The following is a 19,081-nucleotide window of genomic DNA, read 5'->3' on the forward strand; positions in this document are numbered from 1 at the left end:
GTAAAATTCCCATGAACCTTCCTTTAAATGTTCAGTAGGATTTTCCAGTGAAATTATCTCAGTATAGACAGTTCTATTTTGGGAGTTTACACATTATAAATTTAATATCCTTAGTAATTATAGGACAGTTTCATTTGTCTGTATCATATTTGATGTCATGTAATTTGTATATTTAAAAGAACTGGTCCAGTATATCTAAGTTATCAAATTTATGAGTGTAGAGTTCTTCAATATGTTCTCTTACATTTTTGGGGTCTGTAGTATCTATAATGCTAATTCTAATTATTCTTAATATTGGCAAAGTATGTCTTCTGTCTCTTTCCTTTTCCTTCCCTTCCCTTCTTTTCCTCTGTCCTTCCATTTTCTCCTACTCTACCTCCTTCATTTCCTTCCTCCTTCCCTTCTCCCTCTCTTCCTCTTTCCATCTATCCTGCTCTCTATACCTCCTTCTTGTAGCACAGGCTAGCCTCAAACTCATTAGTAGCCCATACTGGCCTTGAACTTGTGATTATCCTGCTTCAGGCTCCCACTCACTGGGATTGTAAACTGACATACTGGGCTACCTTTCCCTTTTTACTATATAGACTTGCTAAGAGTTTATTTTATTCAAGTGTGTTAAATTACAAAAATCAGTAGGGAACATTTACACTCTACAATCAGAAGTTTTTTAGTTTAGTGTATAGTATATTGGGATTTTAGATGTGTTTTAAGGGAGAATAGGGAGACTATTTTGAATCTATTTTCCTTTGCTGTCTTTTAAAAACTTACATATTTTCTACTGTATTTGATGAGTTAATTGAAGTGGGTAATTTGATTCCATTGCAGCTTGTTGCTTAAAATAGAATTTTAAAAGTTTCATAGATAAAGATTTTATCCAGAGAGAAAGTGTCAGATACCTGGGACTTATTTTTATCACTCTTCTCTTTCTATGGCAGAGAAGCCCTCACCTGTTATTCATAACTTTTTTCCTTTTGAGTACCAAATTTAAATAACATTTCAGCTAGCCCATTGCAAGGATTATGTCCCAGAGAGAAAATATTTTCTGTGTATGCCCTAGAGCTTTATTTAGTTGGGCATATCAGTGTGCATTATAATGGCAGGGTCTCTCCTGGAATAGGTTCTAATAGCTATAAAACATATGCATTTGCCCATGAACACAAGTGATACTTGTTAGTGCAGATATGTGTCTTCAAAGTATCTTCATATGTGTATACATAGTAATGTTCCAGAATCCATATTTACTATAGATTTTAAGTTAAGTGCAATTTGAAGTAATGTTCTTGCAAGTTTTTTTTGATGGAAGGAGATAAATTTATGATTAGTTAACAAAAAATTTCAAACCATGTATGAATTTAATATGATTAGTAAACAGGCAATAATATTTCAAATCATCTGTAAATCTGAGCTACATTATATTTGGAACATAACCACCTTTGTTTAGAAGTATTTTATTAGTAGTAGTAGTATTATTAATTTATTTTTTTGCCAGTCCTGGGGCTTGAACTCAGGACCTAGGCACTGCCCCTGAGCCTTTCTGTGCCCTGAGCCACTGCACCATTCCTGGCTTTTTCTGTTTATGTGGTACTAAGGAATCAACTCAGGGCATTATGCATGCTAGGCAAGCACTCTACCACTAAGCCACATTCCCAACTCTATTACAGGATATTTTAAAAAACAAATTTTATCATTATGTAAAGATTTCAGACAATATAAACCTAGGAGAAAAAGTGGTAACAGAAATCAGAGTTCTAGTGGTTTACTTTTGAAAACTAGATTGTAACATTAAAATTATTCTGTGAACAAATACTGTTTTTCTTAAAAAAAAAAAAAAGGGGGATACAGATGTTTAAACAGAATCTCAAGCAATGAAATACAGCTCTGCTAACTTAATTGTTTACATGAAATGCTAACAATCTTCAGTCATACCGTTAGTAACATTGATAAAGAATAATGTTGTTTTCAATGCCTTTGGTTCATTTTCATGGTTTTGTCCAAATAAACCTTGCAAAGGAAAATGAATTGATGCTGAGATCAATGGTATTTAAAGTAGTTGTGAAGTAAACTAAACATGAGATACAGTTCTGCATCCATTTATTTGAAAATACCTCGAGGCCTTTTCGTATCCCAAAGGCATTTCTAATTTGCACAGTAAAGGTACTATTATTTATATTTTAAATTAATATTCAGATATAACTATATCAGATAAATATACCTGACTTGTGAAGACATGTATGTAATTTTGACTAAGAACCAGTCAAGTAAAATGAATAATTTTTGGTTGAAATGGAACTATTGTCAACTTGTTCTTGAAGTTTCACATTGAGGTCATGAAATACTATTAATAATAACATATTGGAGGCAGAAAATAATCCTAAATGTTGATCTTACACAGTTTCTATAGACATCCATCTTATTTTGAGAAGAAATTTTATTAAAATTGTTAAATTATGTTGGTGTGTCACTAATAGAATGGATTTTTGAAATCTTTGAAAATTATTTTCTTTGTTCATTTACTTGTTGTGGCAAATCTGGGTATGTGGCTCAAGCTGGTTTTGAACTTGAGATCTTCTGTTTCAGCTTTCCTAGTGTTTTGATTATAGTCATACACCAACATGCCTGGTTGATTTCTTGAATCTTAAGTGAACTGTATTATTTGAAAAATTATCAGTCATATGCTCATACAAATGAAATTCGTGCTATTTTGGAATTTGAATTTTTAAATGAATTTTTATTATATATGTATTATGTTAACAAGTTTCAGATATTTTTAAATGTTTAAACCTTTTTATTTAAAGATATAATCATTATAACTGATGATGTCAAAATTTGACTTGATGTACATAACAAGTTACTTTACAAGAATGAACATAAATGGAGAAATGAAATATTATAAAAAGATAAATCTAGATACTCTTATATCATGAATGTGGGTATGTATGAAGTAGAAATTGGCCTTTGAAATTGTGATTTGTATAAGGGAAAAGTACTATTATTGCTATGAACATGATTACAGTTTCCATTGCCATTATGAATTGGCTTTTTTGGGTTCAGCAATTCCAGCAGATTTTTTTTTCTTTTTTATTGGTCATGGGGCTTGAACTCTGGGCCTGGGTGCTGCCCCTCAGCTCTTCAGCTCAAGGCAAGTGCTCTACCACTTGAGCCACAGTGCCACTTCCGGTTTTCTGGTGGTATATTGGAGATAAGAGTCTCACAAACTTTCCTGCCCAGGCTGGCTTTGAACTGCAGTTCTCAGATCTCAGCCTCCTGAGTAGCTAGGATTACAGGCGTGAGCCACCGGTGCCTGGCTCAGCAGAATTTTTAATATTATTTTCTAATGTAGTATTTACTAAAATAATAGATTCCTAAACTTAACTTTCCCCAAATATGCACAGTTTTATTTAAAGCTTGGTAATATTTAAGATCTCTTAGGCCAACATTTGAAATGGTAGAGGAAATATCTTTAATTATTTTCAAAGAATTATAGATTTGAGAGAAAGTTTTAATAAACAACTCTTACTAAAGTAACAATCACAAAATATCTTTTATCTTCTTTGGTTAAGTTTCATGATTTTTAGGGCAGGGGAGTGGTGGCTCCCACCAAAATCTCCGCTACTCATGAAGAAGATGAAGAGGATTCTAATTTGAGGCCCGCCCTCAAGTTAGTGAGATTTTATCTCAACCAATAAGCTGGGTATGGTGATGTGTACCTCTCATCCCAGCTGTTCAGGAGACATAAATAGGATCACAGTTCAGGCCTAATGGGCAAAAATGCCAAACCCTGTTCTAAAATAATTAAAGCAAAAAGGGTGGGGAGCATTATTCAAGTGGGACAGTGTCTCAATACCAAGTATTAAGACCAGAATTGAAATCCCAATACTGTCATAAAAATGAACATCACCAACATGGAATTTTAAGATTAGGACAATTAGCATTTTTTGTATTCTCTTGAAGTCTATGTAGAATATGTAGCCAAATATTCCTTTATTTGGGATCCTCAAAGTAAGCCAATATAAATATTGCCATTCTAGTAAAATTGTCTGTTGAAACTTATCTCCTGCTAGAAATTTGGCACTTATTATTTTCCAAGAGAAGGTATGTGCCTTTAATTTTCCATGTAGATTAGCAAGTTCTATTCCAATAGATAGTATTCTTAGAATATGAATAAGTCCAATGAAAATTAAGTTTCTAGTGTACTAGAAATTGAGTGACTACAAATGAAATAGAGCTTTTTACCTTTAAAGGATTTACTAAAATATAATAAATTCCTAGTACATCATTTTTAATGATATATCACTGTTTTCTATAGCAAATAATGCTTCTTTAAAAATTATCATTGGACTCAGATCTATGAAAATTGTCCTCAAATATGTGCTTAAATATTTTTTCTTTTTTTGAGCTGGGCGCTGGTGGCTCACGCCTATAATCCTAGCTACTCAGGAGGCTGAGATCTGAGGATCGTGGTTCAAAGCCAGCCCGGGCAGGAGAGACCGTGAGACTCCTATCTCCAATAAACCACCAGAAAACTGGAAGTGGTGCTGTAGCTCAAGTGGTAGAGTGCTTGCCTTGAGCTGAAGAGCTGAGGGACTGTGCCCAGGCCCAGAGTTCAAGCCCCATGACTGACAAAAAAAAAAAAAAAGTTTTTTCTTTTTTAGTTTACTTTTTTAGCCTTCATTTTTCCTAATTTCTGAAATTTGCTTCAGGTGTGGATGATCTAATCTAAAAGTTTTTAGGACAGTCAAGAGGCTTCAGAAATTAAGGAAGTAGGGAAGATGAAAGACACATGAAGGGATCTTTCCTATACTATGCCTTGCATGTTTCTCTTGCTAGAAACATTTTTTTTTTTTTTTTTGGGTCCGGTCATGGGGCCTGAACTCTGGGCCTGGACGCTGTCCCTCAGCTCTTCAGCTCAAGGCTAGCGCTCTACCACTTGAGCCACAGCGTCACTTCCGGCTTTTTTCTTTTTTGCTTATGTGGTGCTGAGGAATTGAACCCAGGGCCTCATACATGCAAGGCAAGCGCTCTACCACTGAGCCACCTTCCCAGCCCCTCTTGCTAGAAACATTTTCCTCTCTTCTCTCTTCTTTTTGAAATATTTGTCATTCTTTAGTTCTCAGAATAAGTGAAATATCTTTCTGCCCTTCAGCAGAGAATGTTTTTGTGAAATTGTATCCTGCTTATAATTTTCTAACATTATTGTATTCTACCTAGAGTACATGTCTATTGAATTGAGACTATACATTCCATAAAAACCTTTACTTTTGAATTACTTTTAATATATGGTACATCATCCATAATAGGTAGTGTTCTGCTCTTTGAAACTGCTCTCCACTCATCTCTTTAAAAGTTTTGGAAGTTGCCATCTTAAGAGGATTTTACAGTAACAAATTATTACGTTGGTAGGCCTTAAGAAGTATTGGAAACATATGGTGGAATTTGTCTTTTTTGTTTTTTTCAATTGAGGACTTCTGTTACTTACTGTTGTTACTTATTGCCTTTAGGTAATAAGGTGGGACAACCACACAATTTACCTTATTAGATAATTTCAGGGATCATGGTGCTTTGTTACTTGTGGTCCAGTGTTGAAAATAATTTGTGTGTGTGTGTGTGTGTGTGTGTGTCTGTCTGTCTCTGTCTCTGTCTCTGTCTGTGTGTATCCATTGGTAGTTGAGCTCAGACACTTGCTCACTCTGTTTTTCTTTGGTGGGGAGGGAAGGGGGCTGGTCCTAGGACTTGAACTCAGAGCCTGGTGCTATCCTTGACCTTTTTGCCAAAGTCTAGTACTCTACCACCTGAACCACATCTCCACTTTCAGCTCTTTTGATGGGAGATAAGATTATCACAGACTTTCCTGTATGGGCTGGCTTCAAACTGTGATCCTTGGATCTCAGCCTCCTGGTTAGCTAGGATTACAGGTATGAGCCACTCACACAAAGCTTACTTTGCTTTTTTTGCTCACTGCTGGAGCTTTGCCACTTGAATTATGCTTGTAGTTTGGGCTTTTTGCTGATTGAGTGGATTCATGAGTCTCATAGATTTGTCTATTTTGACTGGCTTTCAGTTTTGATCCTCTTGAAGAGGTAGGCTTATAGGAATGAATCAGTAGGGCCTGGCTGTTGTGTACATTTTATAAGTTAAGCTTAAGACAGTGAAGTGAATGTGGCTTCTCTTCCTCCTTCATGACTGGAACTGGAGCTTACTTCAGACTTGTATCTTTTTTTTTTTTTTTTTTTGGGTCCGGTTATGGGGCCTGAACTCTGGGCCTGGGCACTGTCCCTCAGCTCTTCAGCTCAAGGATAGCACTCTACCACTTGAGCCACAGCACCACTTCCGGCTTTTTTTCTTTTTGCTTATGTGGTGCTGGGGAATCGAACCCAGGGCCTCATGCATGCAAGGCAAGCGCTCTACTACTGAGCCACCTTCCCAGACTTGTATCTTGAAAAAACTGAGCCAAAACTTTGAGACAATTAATATAACTGTTGTAAGGAGACAACAATCAAATACAAAATCATAATTATGCCAAAAAGGAGCTTGTTGCTTTATTTATTTATTTTTGCCAGTCCTGGGGCTTGAACTCTGGGCCTGGGTGCTGTCCCTGAGCTGCTTTTGCTCAAGGTAAGTGCTTTACCACTTGAACCAAAGCTATACTTACGGTTTTTTTTTTTTTTAGTAGTTTTTTGGAGATAAGAATTTCATGCAGTTTTCTGCCTGGGATGGCTTTGAACCATGATGGATCCTCAGGTCTCAGCCTCCTGAGTAGCTAGTATTACAGGCATGAGCCACCAGTGCCTAGAGAGTTTTATTTTCATTCACTTGGAAATGAAAATTTTTTATTAATGTACCAAATGTCAAAATTATAATTTTCTGTCACAGTTTGGCTTGATTGATATAGGTAGTGATGTTTATACCTATAAATTCTTTTTAATTTTCAGTACTAGAGATTGAACTCTAGGTTTTAAGCATGTGCCACCTGAGCCATTTCCCCAGCTGTTTTGTTTTCCTTTAGTTTTTGAGAGGTGGTCTTGCTACTCTTTTGCTCAGGCTATCTTTAAATTAATGATCTCCCTGACTTCCAAATAGTAAATGTATTAATGCTATTATTATCTAATGTTTTAGTTTAAATTCCTTTTTAGTTTGTTTATATAGAATCTTAGAAATGTCAGCATTTTGTAACAGGCTTTCCAGGAGTAACTTTCAATGTTTTTGATGTTACTGTTGTTTGTTACATTTTATTTTAAATTTACAAAATGATGTCATACTTGAATTTGAAAATTCAATTTGAGAAATATTACATCTCAAATTGATGTTATCAGAATTTACAAACAAAAATTCTTCATTACCTATATATGTTCTAAGTTAAGTTTAAAAAGAAATTGTCTTTTTTTGTAACAATACTTGTGCTTGAACTTAGGGCCTTGTACTCTTGCTGGCTTTTTCTGCTTAAGGCTGGTACTCTACTATAAGAACCACAGCTATACTCCCAGCTTGGTGATTAATTGGAAATAAGAGTCTCATGGAATTTTCTATCTGGGTGGCTTCAAACTATGATCCTTAGCTCTCAGTTTCCTGAGTAGTTAGGATTGCAATCATGAGCCACCAATTCTGTTTCACATATTATTTGGAGTGGAGGGATGGAGATCTCTTTGGCATAGTTTCCTTTTTTTAAAAAAATACTCTGTATGTTGGGGTAAACATATTATTTTTTCTTTTCACTCTCCTATTCTCAATTCTTCTTATTCTAGAAATAAAAGGACCATCCTGAAAAATGACAATCATAAAAAGGAATGACATAGTTGTTGTTGGGATATTTATTTAAGATATGTATGTATGTATGTTGTATCCTTGAAGTGTTCTATTGAAATGTTTAACCTTATAGAGGTTACCTTATGCTTTATGTGTGGAGTTAAAAAGTTTAGATGCTTGACAAACAGACTGTTGCTATAAGGTTATACTATGTAGTTTCATTACAGAGAAACGCTTCTCTCCTGCTTATTCCACTCCTAAACACATGGATTGCACAGCTGCTATATGCTTTTACACTGTCCCCTGTGTATTAAGCCAACACGGCCTGCATAGGGGTTGCATTTTGGAGCATGGTGGTAGCATGGCTGGTTGGAGACCTCAGAAGTGTAGCTGCCAGAATTTTGCCATCTGGCAGCATTGCTGCTAGGCTGTTCCACTCAGGGCATAAAATATTTTTGCTGAGCACTTATCCTGTTGGAATAGCCATGTATGCATAGGCAGAGATATGGATGGATGGTCATGGGAACTAACAGAAAGATGTTTAATTGGAACTATTCTAATGTTCAACATGAGAGAACATGTAGTAAAGTATGCAGAAATACATTTGGACTTTTACAATAGATGCAGGAAGCTTGACAAACAGTCTTTTAACTTTTATGGAGACCTTTAAAGAATTGGAGAATAGAGTGAAGCATAGTTACTTAAACCTTTTTATACTCAGTAGAAGGTAATACAGAAACCAAATTTTGTTTTTAAGATAAAGTAAGCACGATTGTCCCTATTTAATCAAAGTTTATTCTAGTTTCATTGAAAATTCCCCAAACACTGAATGTAAGTAAACATTCTTTGAAAAAGATAGTATTATGCAGCTTGCATGTATACATATCTGCATATCAGAGCACAAAATATTGACATGATAATTGCAGTCAAGCCTGAGTGAACAGTGGCCTGTGGGAATTCATCTGGTGGTGTACCAACTGGATGGCTGCTCAGGACACAGTGTGAAATGCAACATGCAAGTTAGCACTTTATTCAGCACAGGCAGGCATCATTAAAAATCCTTGGGGGCAGCCCTGGTGATGTGCAGATGTTAAAACAGTCTGTTCTGAAGTGCTGATATTTTTTAACATTATAAGAGACTTCTATGTTCCAGGTGAAAAACACTTGCACCATTATTAAAGGCATATAATAGATAATCTCTTCTAACTTGTCTAAGTGTCCTACATAGTGAATATTGAATATTTGCAGAAATATCTGGAAATGTAATTAAGAGAGAGAAGTACAAGAAAATTGGGAAATACTCATTTAATTATCAACACTAAACAAAATGTTTTTTCATAAGTTTCAAATTTGTTTAGGTGAGTTATTAAAGAAATACATGTTATAATGTTATTCTGTAATATGTTAAATCTAAAGTTATGTCTTGCTAAACTCTTATTTTTAATGCATTCATCAATATGCCATGATTTACAGACTGAGATACAGAAATTGTGTTCTAAACCAGAACTACTTGGTTGAACAGGGAGTTAAAAAATGTCCTTTTTCATATGTGAAGTTTATTTCTCCAGCTCAAGCTTCAGCTTTTAGGTACTTTGAAATATTTAATTTACATTAAAAATAAAATATAGTTCTAAGTTCTAGATTATATAATAAAAGCTAAATCATAAGTAAAAACAAAATAGTTATTAAGTACACATGAATGTTTAAAATATTTTATTCCAACTTATTTGCTCAGTTATTAAACAAAATACTCTGTTCAATTTTTTTTTTTTTTGGTCATAGGGCCTGAATTCTGGCCTGGACACTGTCCCTCAGCTCTTCAGCTCAAGGCTAGTGTTCTACCACTTGAGCCACAGCACCACCTCTGGCTTTTTCCATTTATGTGGTGCTGAGGAATCAAACCCAGGGCCTCATTCATGCACGACAAACACTGAGCCACCTTCCCAGCCCTGTTCAATTATTTTTATTCAGAGTATAACTTTTTTTAGTAATCATGCTTTGTCTTTTGGGATTTTATCATTTCCTTTATGATGTATGTCTCAAGTGGGATTTGTGTTCTTGTATAATATAGTGAAATATAGTTGTAAGTATGTAACCTCTTTTTCAAGTTTTATTAGTGGATTGTTTGTAGATGCTATGGTAGTAATTGATTATGCACATTCAAAATAGGAAAGTTGTTATAAAATACTTCATGACTAAAGGACAAATAATCTAATAATATAACTCTATTTTTTAAAATGAGTCTTTCAATTTTAGAACTTTCATGTTGAGTAGAAATTAGGATTGTTTATAAGTGAAAGCCAATAATATATATATATATATAAATCTGTATTTACTGTACTTACATGAAAACAGTCCAAATGGCCTTATTTTATTTGTTGTTATTATCTATAAATTAAGATGAATTATCTTCAGTAACTTTTATTTTTTGTTTTCTAATTCATACCACTATCATTACCTCATTTACAGTTAAATGTTTCTTTTAGACTCTAATATTTCATTTTGACATCTCATTAAAAATGGGCTCAAACCCAGAAAATATGATATTGTCATACTCTATAATATATGACATGGTCTATGACACAATAAAATTTTGCTTCTTAATGATTTTGAGTTTAGAAAAGTGGCAAAAATGTTAGTATGGTAGTTCATGTCACTAAATAAAGCAATGTTAAATGTTTAAATAGGTAATACTCTTGGGAAAAGTGATTGGAGCTTTCATCTTGTACACATTTGACAGCCTCTCTTCTCTTCATTTTTCATCCTAAAGAAGTCTGCAAATATTCTTAGCTCACATCATTATTGCACATCAGTGGTTCTAATTAGCTAAACAGGAGTTTGTCTCAGTCATTGATCATCATCAACTTCTTGACAATGCCTTTTTTTTAGAAACCTTTTGAAATGTCTTATAAAATGTAAAATACATATTAATTGAGTTGTTCAGGTAACAGCGATGTTTTAAACAACTATTTTTAAAATTTTGTTTTTAAACATAAACAATACTAAATTCATGTTGTAGCAAAATTTTCTCCTGGGATCATTTTCCTGTATCAAACATATTAGGTATCTCATACTATAAGAAGGCACTACTGAGAACTTTTCTTAAACATTTGTAAATTAAAAAAATAAAATTACAAAATAGTTCTCCAGTATAGGTTTTTGTTATTGAAATGTCCCTAAGACCTCTTATATTATATATGATGGTTACATTTAATTTATGGTCTATATATGTTATATTGTCTCATTCAATTTATTGACAGGTAAATGTGTTTTTGTTTCTTGACTCCTAGACTTTACTTGGCATTCATATCATTTGAAGTCTTGCCTCTGGCTGCTGTAACAAATACCATAGAATGAGCAGTTTTAAACAAGAAACAGTTATTTCTCATAGTTCTGGAAGTTAGGAAGTCCAAAGTTAAGGCGTCATCTGATTCAGTTCCAGATGAAGGCTCTTTTGCAAGCTGGATTCATTCTTGTTCCAACCTTTTGTAGTAATGAGAGAGAGAGAGAGAGGATACTAAAGTCATTCATGAGGTACTTGTATTTGTGACCTAATTACCTCCCAAAGTCTCTATCTACAAATATCATCATTGGGGATCAGGGATTCAATATATAGATTTTGTGGGTGAGACAAACATAGATTCTCTAGCACCTTCTTAAATATAGGTTATTGGACCCTTTCTCAGTGTTTCTGATCCAGTGTGTTTTGGATGGGAGGCAGAACTTGCATTTCCAACTTTACTCATGCTACTCTGGCAACTTGTTAGGCTATATGTTTATGACAAGTAATAGAAAAAAATCAACCTAATGTTCAATTCATTTGAAAGTTTAATAATGCTTTAATTGTTTTTTTGGTCTGCTATTAGTGATTAAATACAGGGACTTATGTTTATTAGGCCAGAACTTTAACACTTGAGCCACATCTAAGGCCCTTTCAACATAGATTATTATTATTTTTTTTTTTGGTCCGGTTGTGGGGCCTGAACTCTGGGCCTGGGCACTGTCCCTCAGCTCTTCAGCTCAAGGCTAGTGCTCTACCACTTGAGCCACAGCGCCACTTCCGGCTTTTTTCTTTTTGCTTATGTGGTGCTGAGGAATCGAACCCAGGGCCTCAAGGCATGCAAGGCAAGCGCTCTACCACTGAGCCAACTTCCCAGCCCCAACATAGATTATTTTTAAGGTAGGGGGTCTAGCTTTATGCTTGGCCCAGCTTGGGTTTTGATTTACCTATTTGTACTTTACCATGTCACTGGGAATGACAGACTCATGCCTCTGTGCTCAACAATTGGTTGAGATGGAGTCTTAGGATATTTTGTTGTCTTGCTTGTCATAAGAGGGGTAGAGCTCTCATGATCTCATGATCTCTGCCTCTCAAGTAGCTAGGATTACAAGTTTGAGCCACCATGCCCCTATGATGTATGTCTCAAGTGGGTTTTGTGCTCTTGTGCAATACTAATGATTTTATGATTCAAGTGATAATTTGAAGAGTATACATGCCTGTCACTCATTTTTGTTTTTTTTGGGTCCGGTCGTGGGGACTGAACTCTGGGCCTGGGCGCTGTCCCTCAGCTCTTTAGCTCAAGGCTAGTGCTCTACACTTGAGCCACAGTGCCACTTCCGGCTTTTTTCTTTTTGTGTATGCGGTGCTGAGGAATTGAACCCAGGGCCTCATGCACACAAGGCAAGCGCTCTACCACTGAGCCACCTTCCCAGCCCCTGTCACTCATTTTTGGAAGTAGGCTGCATTTCACTTTTTAAAAGGCATAAGTTAAAGAAAGTATTTGAAGTCACTAGATTGTAATTATGCATGAAATGTGCAATTAATGCATGGTACATAGAAAATAAGATAATAAAGCAAGACAAAGTACAAATAGCAAAAAAATCTTAATAATGTATATCTTTGCAAAATTTCCAACATAGTTCGCTCAACTGTATGCCTATATCAAGAAAACTAAACATGGATAGAGAAAAGTCCTAACCTATGGTAACACTGGTCCTTTGTAAGTTTATGACCACTAACTTGGTCTTTAATACTGCCTGGTTTGTCATCCTTTTTCCTCCTGTCCCCCTTAAACCATCCTTGGTCCCTAAAGTATTTTATTCTTCTCTTCAGCTTTGACTATTTTCTACTGGCTTCCTATACCACTAAGAAAACAGAAGCTTAGAAGAGATACTTATTTGCTCCTTCCAGTAACCATACATACAAAGAATCTGAATATGTACTCCTAATATCTTTTTCCTTTGAAAGAAAGTTTATACTGGTGTCTTAAGTCTAAACAAACTGTATCCACTAAAGCTTCAAGGACTCAGTGATGTCATACTAGAATCTCTCATCTACATCATGAGTATCTCTCTCCTGTTTTGGATCTTTACTGGAAGCATGTACACATACACTTTTCCTTATCTTAAATCTAACTTTTGGTATTTTAATTTCCTTGACTTACTGTTACATTTTGTGATTTATGTCTTTTCATTTGTAATTATGTTTATAGTCACCATTCTTACAAAACAGCTCTTGTTAAGATCATTAGTAATCTCAAATTGTAAATCTACCAGTTGACCCTGAGTCTTTGTCTTTTTTTTTTTTACTTTTTTTTTAAAATTGTGAAAATACCATACAGAGGGGTTACAATTTCATGGGCAAGGTAGTGAGTCCATTTCATATCAAGCATTGTTGCCTCCTCTTTTGTTTCCCCTTCCCATCCCTTCCCATCTCACGCCCCCCCCCCCCACACAACCCTCTCCCTCAAGGTTGTAAAGTTCATTTTTTGACATAACATCTTGTATATCTCATTGTTGCAATTTATCATAGATAAGATATGGAACCAACCCAGATGCCCCTCAGTAGATGAATGGATCAAGAAAATGTGGTATATATACAAAATGGAATTCTATGCCTCCATCAGAAAGAATGACATTGCCCTATTTTTTAGAAATGGGAAGACTTGGAAAAAATTATATTGAGTCTTTATCTTCTTAAACACATTTTCAGTATCTGATACAAGCAGTTGGTTATTCCTTTCTTCTAGAAATACTTCATTAACTTATTTTCCACTATTAATTATCCTAATACACAACCTGTCTAGCTACTTCTTTATATTATTTACTGCTTTTATTTTTTTAATACTTTTTTTTCTTATCCTAATAAGTTGTAAATATTTGAGTTCTCCAAGACTCAAATATCAGGTATCTATCCAAAATCACTTCTTTGGATGATCCTTTGTACTCTTACAATCTAACATATATTTGAACTATTCTTAAACCTCTGTCTCAAGCATTAATTAGTGATTGAAGATTTGTTTTTTTTCCCCCATCTATTTTGGATTTTGATTAAGGCATCTCAAACAATATAGCCAAATACAAATTTCTGGGGTCTACATCCTTCTTTCTCTCTATTTCATATAATAGCTATCTACTTCTAGTGACTCAGAGAAAAATCTTGGAGATATTCTCTGTGGTTATATGTGTGTGTGCCAGCCAGTCCTGGGGCTTGAACTTAGGGCCTGGGTGCTAATCCTGAGCTTTTTTTGCTCAAGACTAGCACTCTGTTGCCTAAATCATAACTCCACTTTTTGGTCCACTTTTTGGTAGTTAATTGGAGAAAAGAGTCTCAAAGACTTTCCTGCTCCGACCTAGCTTCAAATTGTGATCCTCAGATCTTCGCCTCCTAAGTAGCTAGGATTATAGATGTGAACCCCAGCACCTGGTTGTTGCAGATTTCTTTACTTTTCTTTCTTCTACCTCTTAAATCTAATATATCAAGAAATCATGTTAGCTCTACTTTTAAAATATTCAAATTTTTTTTATCACTTCTCATCTATTTCTTATAGTTTAAAAAATTTTATTTTATTGTAAATGTGTGTGGCTAAGAGGTGACTATTATATGCACTGGCATCAGTGTTTTGTACTTGTTATTCTTATCATAATTAGACAAACTGTTGCCAGAGGTTTGTATAACTCTTATTTCCTTCCTTTAGATCTTTACCCAAATATGACCTTTAAGGAGGGCCATTTATTCTACATAGAGTAGTAAAAACCTTCTATAATTGCTTTAATTTATTTTTATTATACTTGAAACTATTCGACATATTGCATTGACTTAGACAGCTTTTATAATATCTCTATACTGAAATGTTAGAATAAAAGTTAGTAGCCTTCCATGAAAGTAGCCATTTGATTCATTTTGTTCATATTTCACTTCAGTATCTCTAGCCCCTAGGCCAATACCTATGTGATAAGTTCTTGATAAATACTTGTTGAATGAATAATGGATTAATATAGGTGTGAGTTTCTATTATTCTGGTTAATTTTGAATCTGATGATTATTTAATTTTAAAGCATTTTCATCAATGACCTCTTAAAATAATTGCTTTATCTTTTATTTTACTATTGCTATATTTGGTATGTTTTAGGGTATATTATAGTTTCTTAATGAAACAAACTTACATGGTTCAAATGTGATGATGATGATGATGATGATTTTTGTCGCTTGTGGACTTTGAACTAAGGCCTGGCTATGGTCTCTTTAGCTCAGTGCTGACACTCTACCACTTTGAGCCACAGTGCCACTTCCAGTTGTCTTGTGGTTAAAGGGCCTTTAGTGTATGTGTGTTTGTGTGTGTTTCAGTTGTTTTTGTTTTGTCTAGGTAATTGTATCTTCATTGAACTAATGTATTGGTATGTGTAGGTTCATGTGTTTTGGATTTTTTTGTTACATCTTGAGAGAGAGGGTTGCTGTTACTGCTATTCCTTTCCTCCTCTTTTTTCTAATACCATTTTATCTGTAGAAATTTGATGGTTGTCACTGAATTGTCAACTTCAACTCAACCTGCCTTTCTGAGATAGATTTTATATTGGTAACTTTGGGATCTTTACCAAAAGTAACATGGGGATTCTGTTGTATTCAGTCAGTGCTCCAGCTGAGGGGTGTTTTGATCCAATTTCTGTTTCAGATGCTATGCATATAAACATTTGCAATTTTAGACTTTCATATAAACCTTACTTGTCAGCAAAGCTAGGCAGAAGCTTTTTCCAGCTTCTTCTCTTGAGTTTCAGGAGCCTCATCCTAGTCTGTGTTTCAAAGTATAGCCTATGTTCTACATGACCAAAGCATTTGTCTCCAAAGCCCAGCTCCTTCCCACTTCAGCTAGCATCAGAACCTGAAGGACAGCAAATAGCATCTTCATCTCTAATCCTAGCTTTGTATTTCTACCTAGTTTGTGATCCTCAAGGTATTCATACGCAAGATAACTTTATGTCTTCAATTCTTTTGCTTTTTTTCTACTAGTATACATTTAGAGAAGTAAGGGAACTTCAAATGAGAATTAATGGTTATTAGAAGCCTAATTTAAGTACTTTTATAAACTGTTATTACCTCTGACCTTGTAACTCATATGGTATATTTTCGTAATTGATGTCCCTTCTGCTATTTCCTTGTGCCTTCTAAAGGATTTGCTGTATATCACTTTCGCTTTACTTTGAGTGTATTTTTTCTTTACCTGTACAATCTGTGATACATGGGAGAATTTTTTCCACCACTTTCTTTTTGTTTTACCTATTTTTCAAGTTTTTAAAAACGGTCCAGTAAAATTTCCCCAGTTATGAGGTAAATTAATGAGTGGAAGCCAGATTGAATTACCTCTTCAGGCCTTTCTTTGTTCCTTTTTCTTCTCTTCCTTTTCCTATTCAAAGATATATTCATTTTTAGAAGGTAATAGTTATTTATATTTGTTGGGATTTTCTTTTGTTTTTTTTAGAGAACTATGCTTTGATTTTAAAACTACAATTTAGTTAGTAGTATTCTTAGAGACTAGAAATACATAGACAAATGTCAGAAAGTCAAAATTTGTAGTCATAGAATACTGCTTATGAATCAATCTCTGTACCTCTCTTTTTTTGGGGGGGGTGGGTCCGGTCGTGGGGCCTGAACTCTGGGCCTGGGTGCTGTCCCTCAGCTCTTCAGCTCAAGGCTAGCGCTCCACCACTTGAGCCACAGCACCACTTCCGGCTTTTTTCCTTTTGCTTATGTGGTACTGAGGAATCGAACCCAGGGCCTCAGGCATGCAAGGCAAGCGCTCTACCACTGAGCCAACTTCCCAGCTCCTGGACCTCTCTTTTTTAAGACTTAAAAATGATAGTATTTTATCTTTTTGTGTATGCATAATATATATTAACAGGAACATATTTACTTATTTATTCATTATTTTAAAGTGATGACTTTATGGTCATTATAATAAAAGTTGAGTTGACTTTTTTATATAGCTAAGTCTAGACATGAACTGTTCTTTTAGTATGAAGTTGTCTTCATGGTCAGCAGTGATAAGTTGCTGTCACTTGCCACAAGCTGTGAATTCTGAAAGGAATGTCAATCCAAGATAGTTTAACTTTGTATATGTTGAAGCTACATTTACTATCAGGATATGAACATTTAAAAGATGAGATATGTACTGGGACAGTGTTAAAGTGGTATAGTATGCATGAATCCTTGGGTTTGATGTTTAGTATTAAGGAAAAAAAGGAATAGATAGCAATTATAAATAATAAACTCTCAACATACATTTTTTCATTTTAGAGAAAAACAGAAATCTGAAGCCAAAGACAGAAAAGTTCTAGAAATTCTACAAGTCAAGGATTCTAAAATACAGGAAATGGAACAGGTTGGTGTTAAAAATTATTAAAAATTAGCATGTTTGTTTCAGGCGGTAAGTCGTTAAAAGTTATTTGAAATTTTTTCACAATAATATAAAAATTGTTATAAAATCACTGTTTTGAGATCATTAAAATCTAATTGTTATTATACTTTGATTATAGCATATTTGTTTTCTACAGTAATATTTATTCATTCAAACTGTTACGGTAATGTTGAAATTTTATAGTATTTATTATTTATATTTTTATTGTAGTTTTTCTTATGAACAGTTGTCAGTTTTGAAATTTATGTATGTTCATGAGTCCAGTTATAGCAAAAATTAGCAAAATGGGATGATTCTCTGTTATCTTTTTTTTTTTTTTTTTTTTTTTTGTCGGTCGTGGGGCTTGAACTCTGGGCCTGGGCGCTGTCCCTCAGCTCTTCAGCTCAAGGCGAGCGCTCTACCACTTGAGCTACAGCGCCACTTCCGGTTTTCTGGGGGTTTATCGGAGATAGGAGTCTCACAGTCTTTCCTGCCCGGGCTGGCTTTGAACCGTGATCCTCAGATCTCAGCCTCCTGAGTAGCTAGGATTACAGGCGTGAGCCACCAGCGCCCGGCTAAAATTTGATAGGGAGTGTAATTGAGTTTACAAATTGCTTTTTTTGAGGGGGGGGGTCTGGTAGTGGGGCCTGAACTCTGGGCCTGGGCGCTGTCCCTCAGCTCTTTAGCTCAAGGCTAGCGCTCTACCACTTGAGCTATAGCGCCACTTTCGGCTTGTTTTCTTTTTGCTTATGTGGTGCTGAGGAATTGAACCCAGGGCATCAGGCATGCAAGGCAAGCGCTCTACCACTGAGCCACCCTCCCAGCCCTTCTGTTATCTTTTTGAAACTTGCATGTATGCATTATTCTAATTCTGTCTTTTGCATATAATCCGGAAATTATACAATAATATACAATTTTATGTATATGTAATTTGTATGTAATTTATAATCAGTACATTATTATTGCGATGGTATGTGTGGCCAAGGCTTCCAGGAAACATTTCCAAAATTTAAACATTTCAAAAACAGTAGTAAAAATTTTTTTCTTTTAAATAGAGGTTCTGTAGTCTTACAGCAGTTATGCTTTTTTAACTTTTGATTGTGTTTTCTAATCAAAGAATTGTAAAAGCTTTGATATAGAGGTGGTTATTGTTCTAGAAATTGTTTTATTATAGGATAAAAGTGATAATTAATTTAGATAAGAGATTCAATGGTTTTCTATTGCCTTCATCTTTCTAAATTGTTTTTGAAGTGTAATATAGATTTCAGTATGACACATAGATTTGAAATTTGTACTTACCCCAAGATTGTATTTTTATCTAAAACAAAACCATAATTGTTACTAGAATAGTTTTGGCATTCTTTGTAATGCTCTGATGTTAACTTTGCACTGCTTTTGTAAATGTTCTTCTCTTTTCCATAGAAACAATATCATACATTGTTAACATTCTTATCACTGTGACAAAGTACTTGACAAAGCAACTTTATGGTGGGAAGATTTATTTTTGTTCACGTTTCAGAGATTTTAGTCTATTAGGGTAGTGATTGTGGTATAGCAGAGGTGGCCAGGGAGCACAAAGAGAATGCAGGGGCTAGCATATTTTCTCCTTTTCCCTTTCATTCCATTTGGGACCCCAACCTATTGGATAGTGCTGTCCATATTTAGGGCAG

At 34.8% G+C, this 19,081-nt stretch overlaps 1 protein-coding gene across 10 annotated transcripts in view; it reads left to right on the forward strand.

The window, feature by feature from the left end:
- Positions 1-19,081, forward strand: part of Cntln (centlein) — a 199,432-nt gene that overhangs the window by 14,958 nt on the left and 165,393 nt on the right. For all 10 annotated transcript variants that reach the window (XM_070007817.1, XM_070007750.1, XM_070007757.1 and 7 more), the window contains one exon: positions 17,312-17,396. In XM_070007817.1, coding sequence (XP_069863918.1) covers positions 17,312-17,396 — 85 coding nt within the window. The remainder of the gene's footprint in view (positions 1-17,311; positions 17,397-19,081) is intronic.

Source organism: Dipodomys merriami, unplaced genomic scaffold (genome assembly GCF_024711535.1).
Source record: "Dipodomys merriami isolate MVZ:Mamm:240054 unplaced genomic scaffold, mDipMer1.0.p SCAF_11, whole genome shotgun sequence".
NCBI lineage: Eukaryota > Metazoa > Chordata > Mammalia > Rodentia > Heteromyidae > Dipodomys > Dipodomys merriami.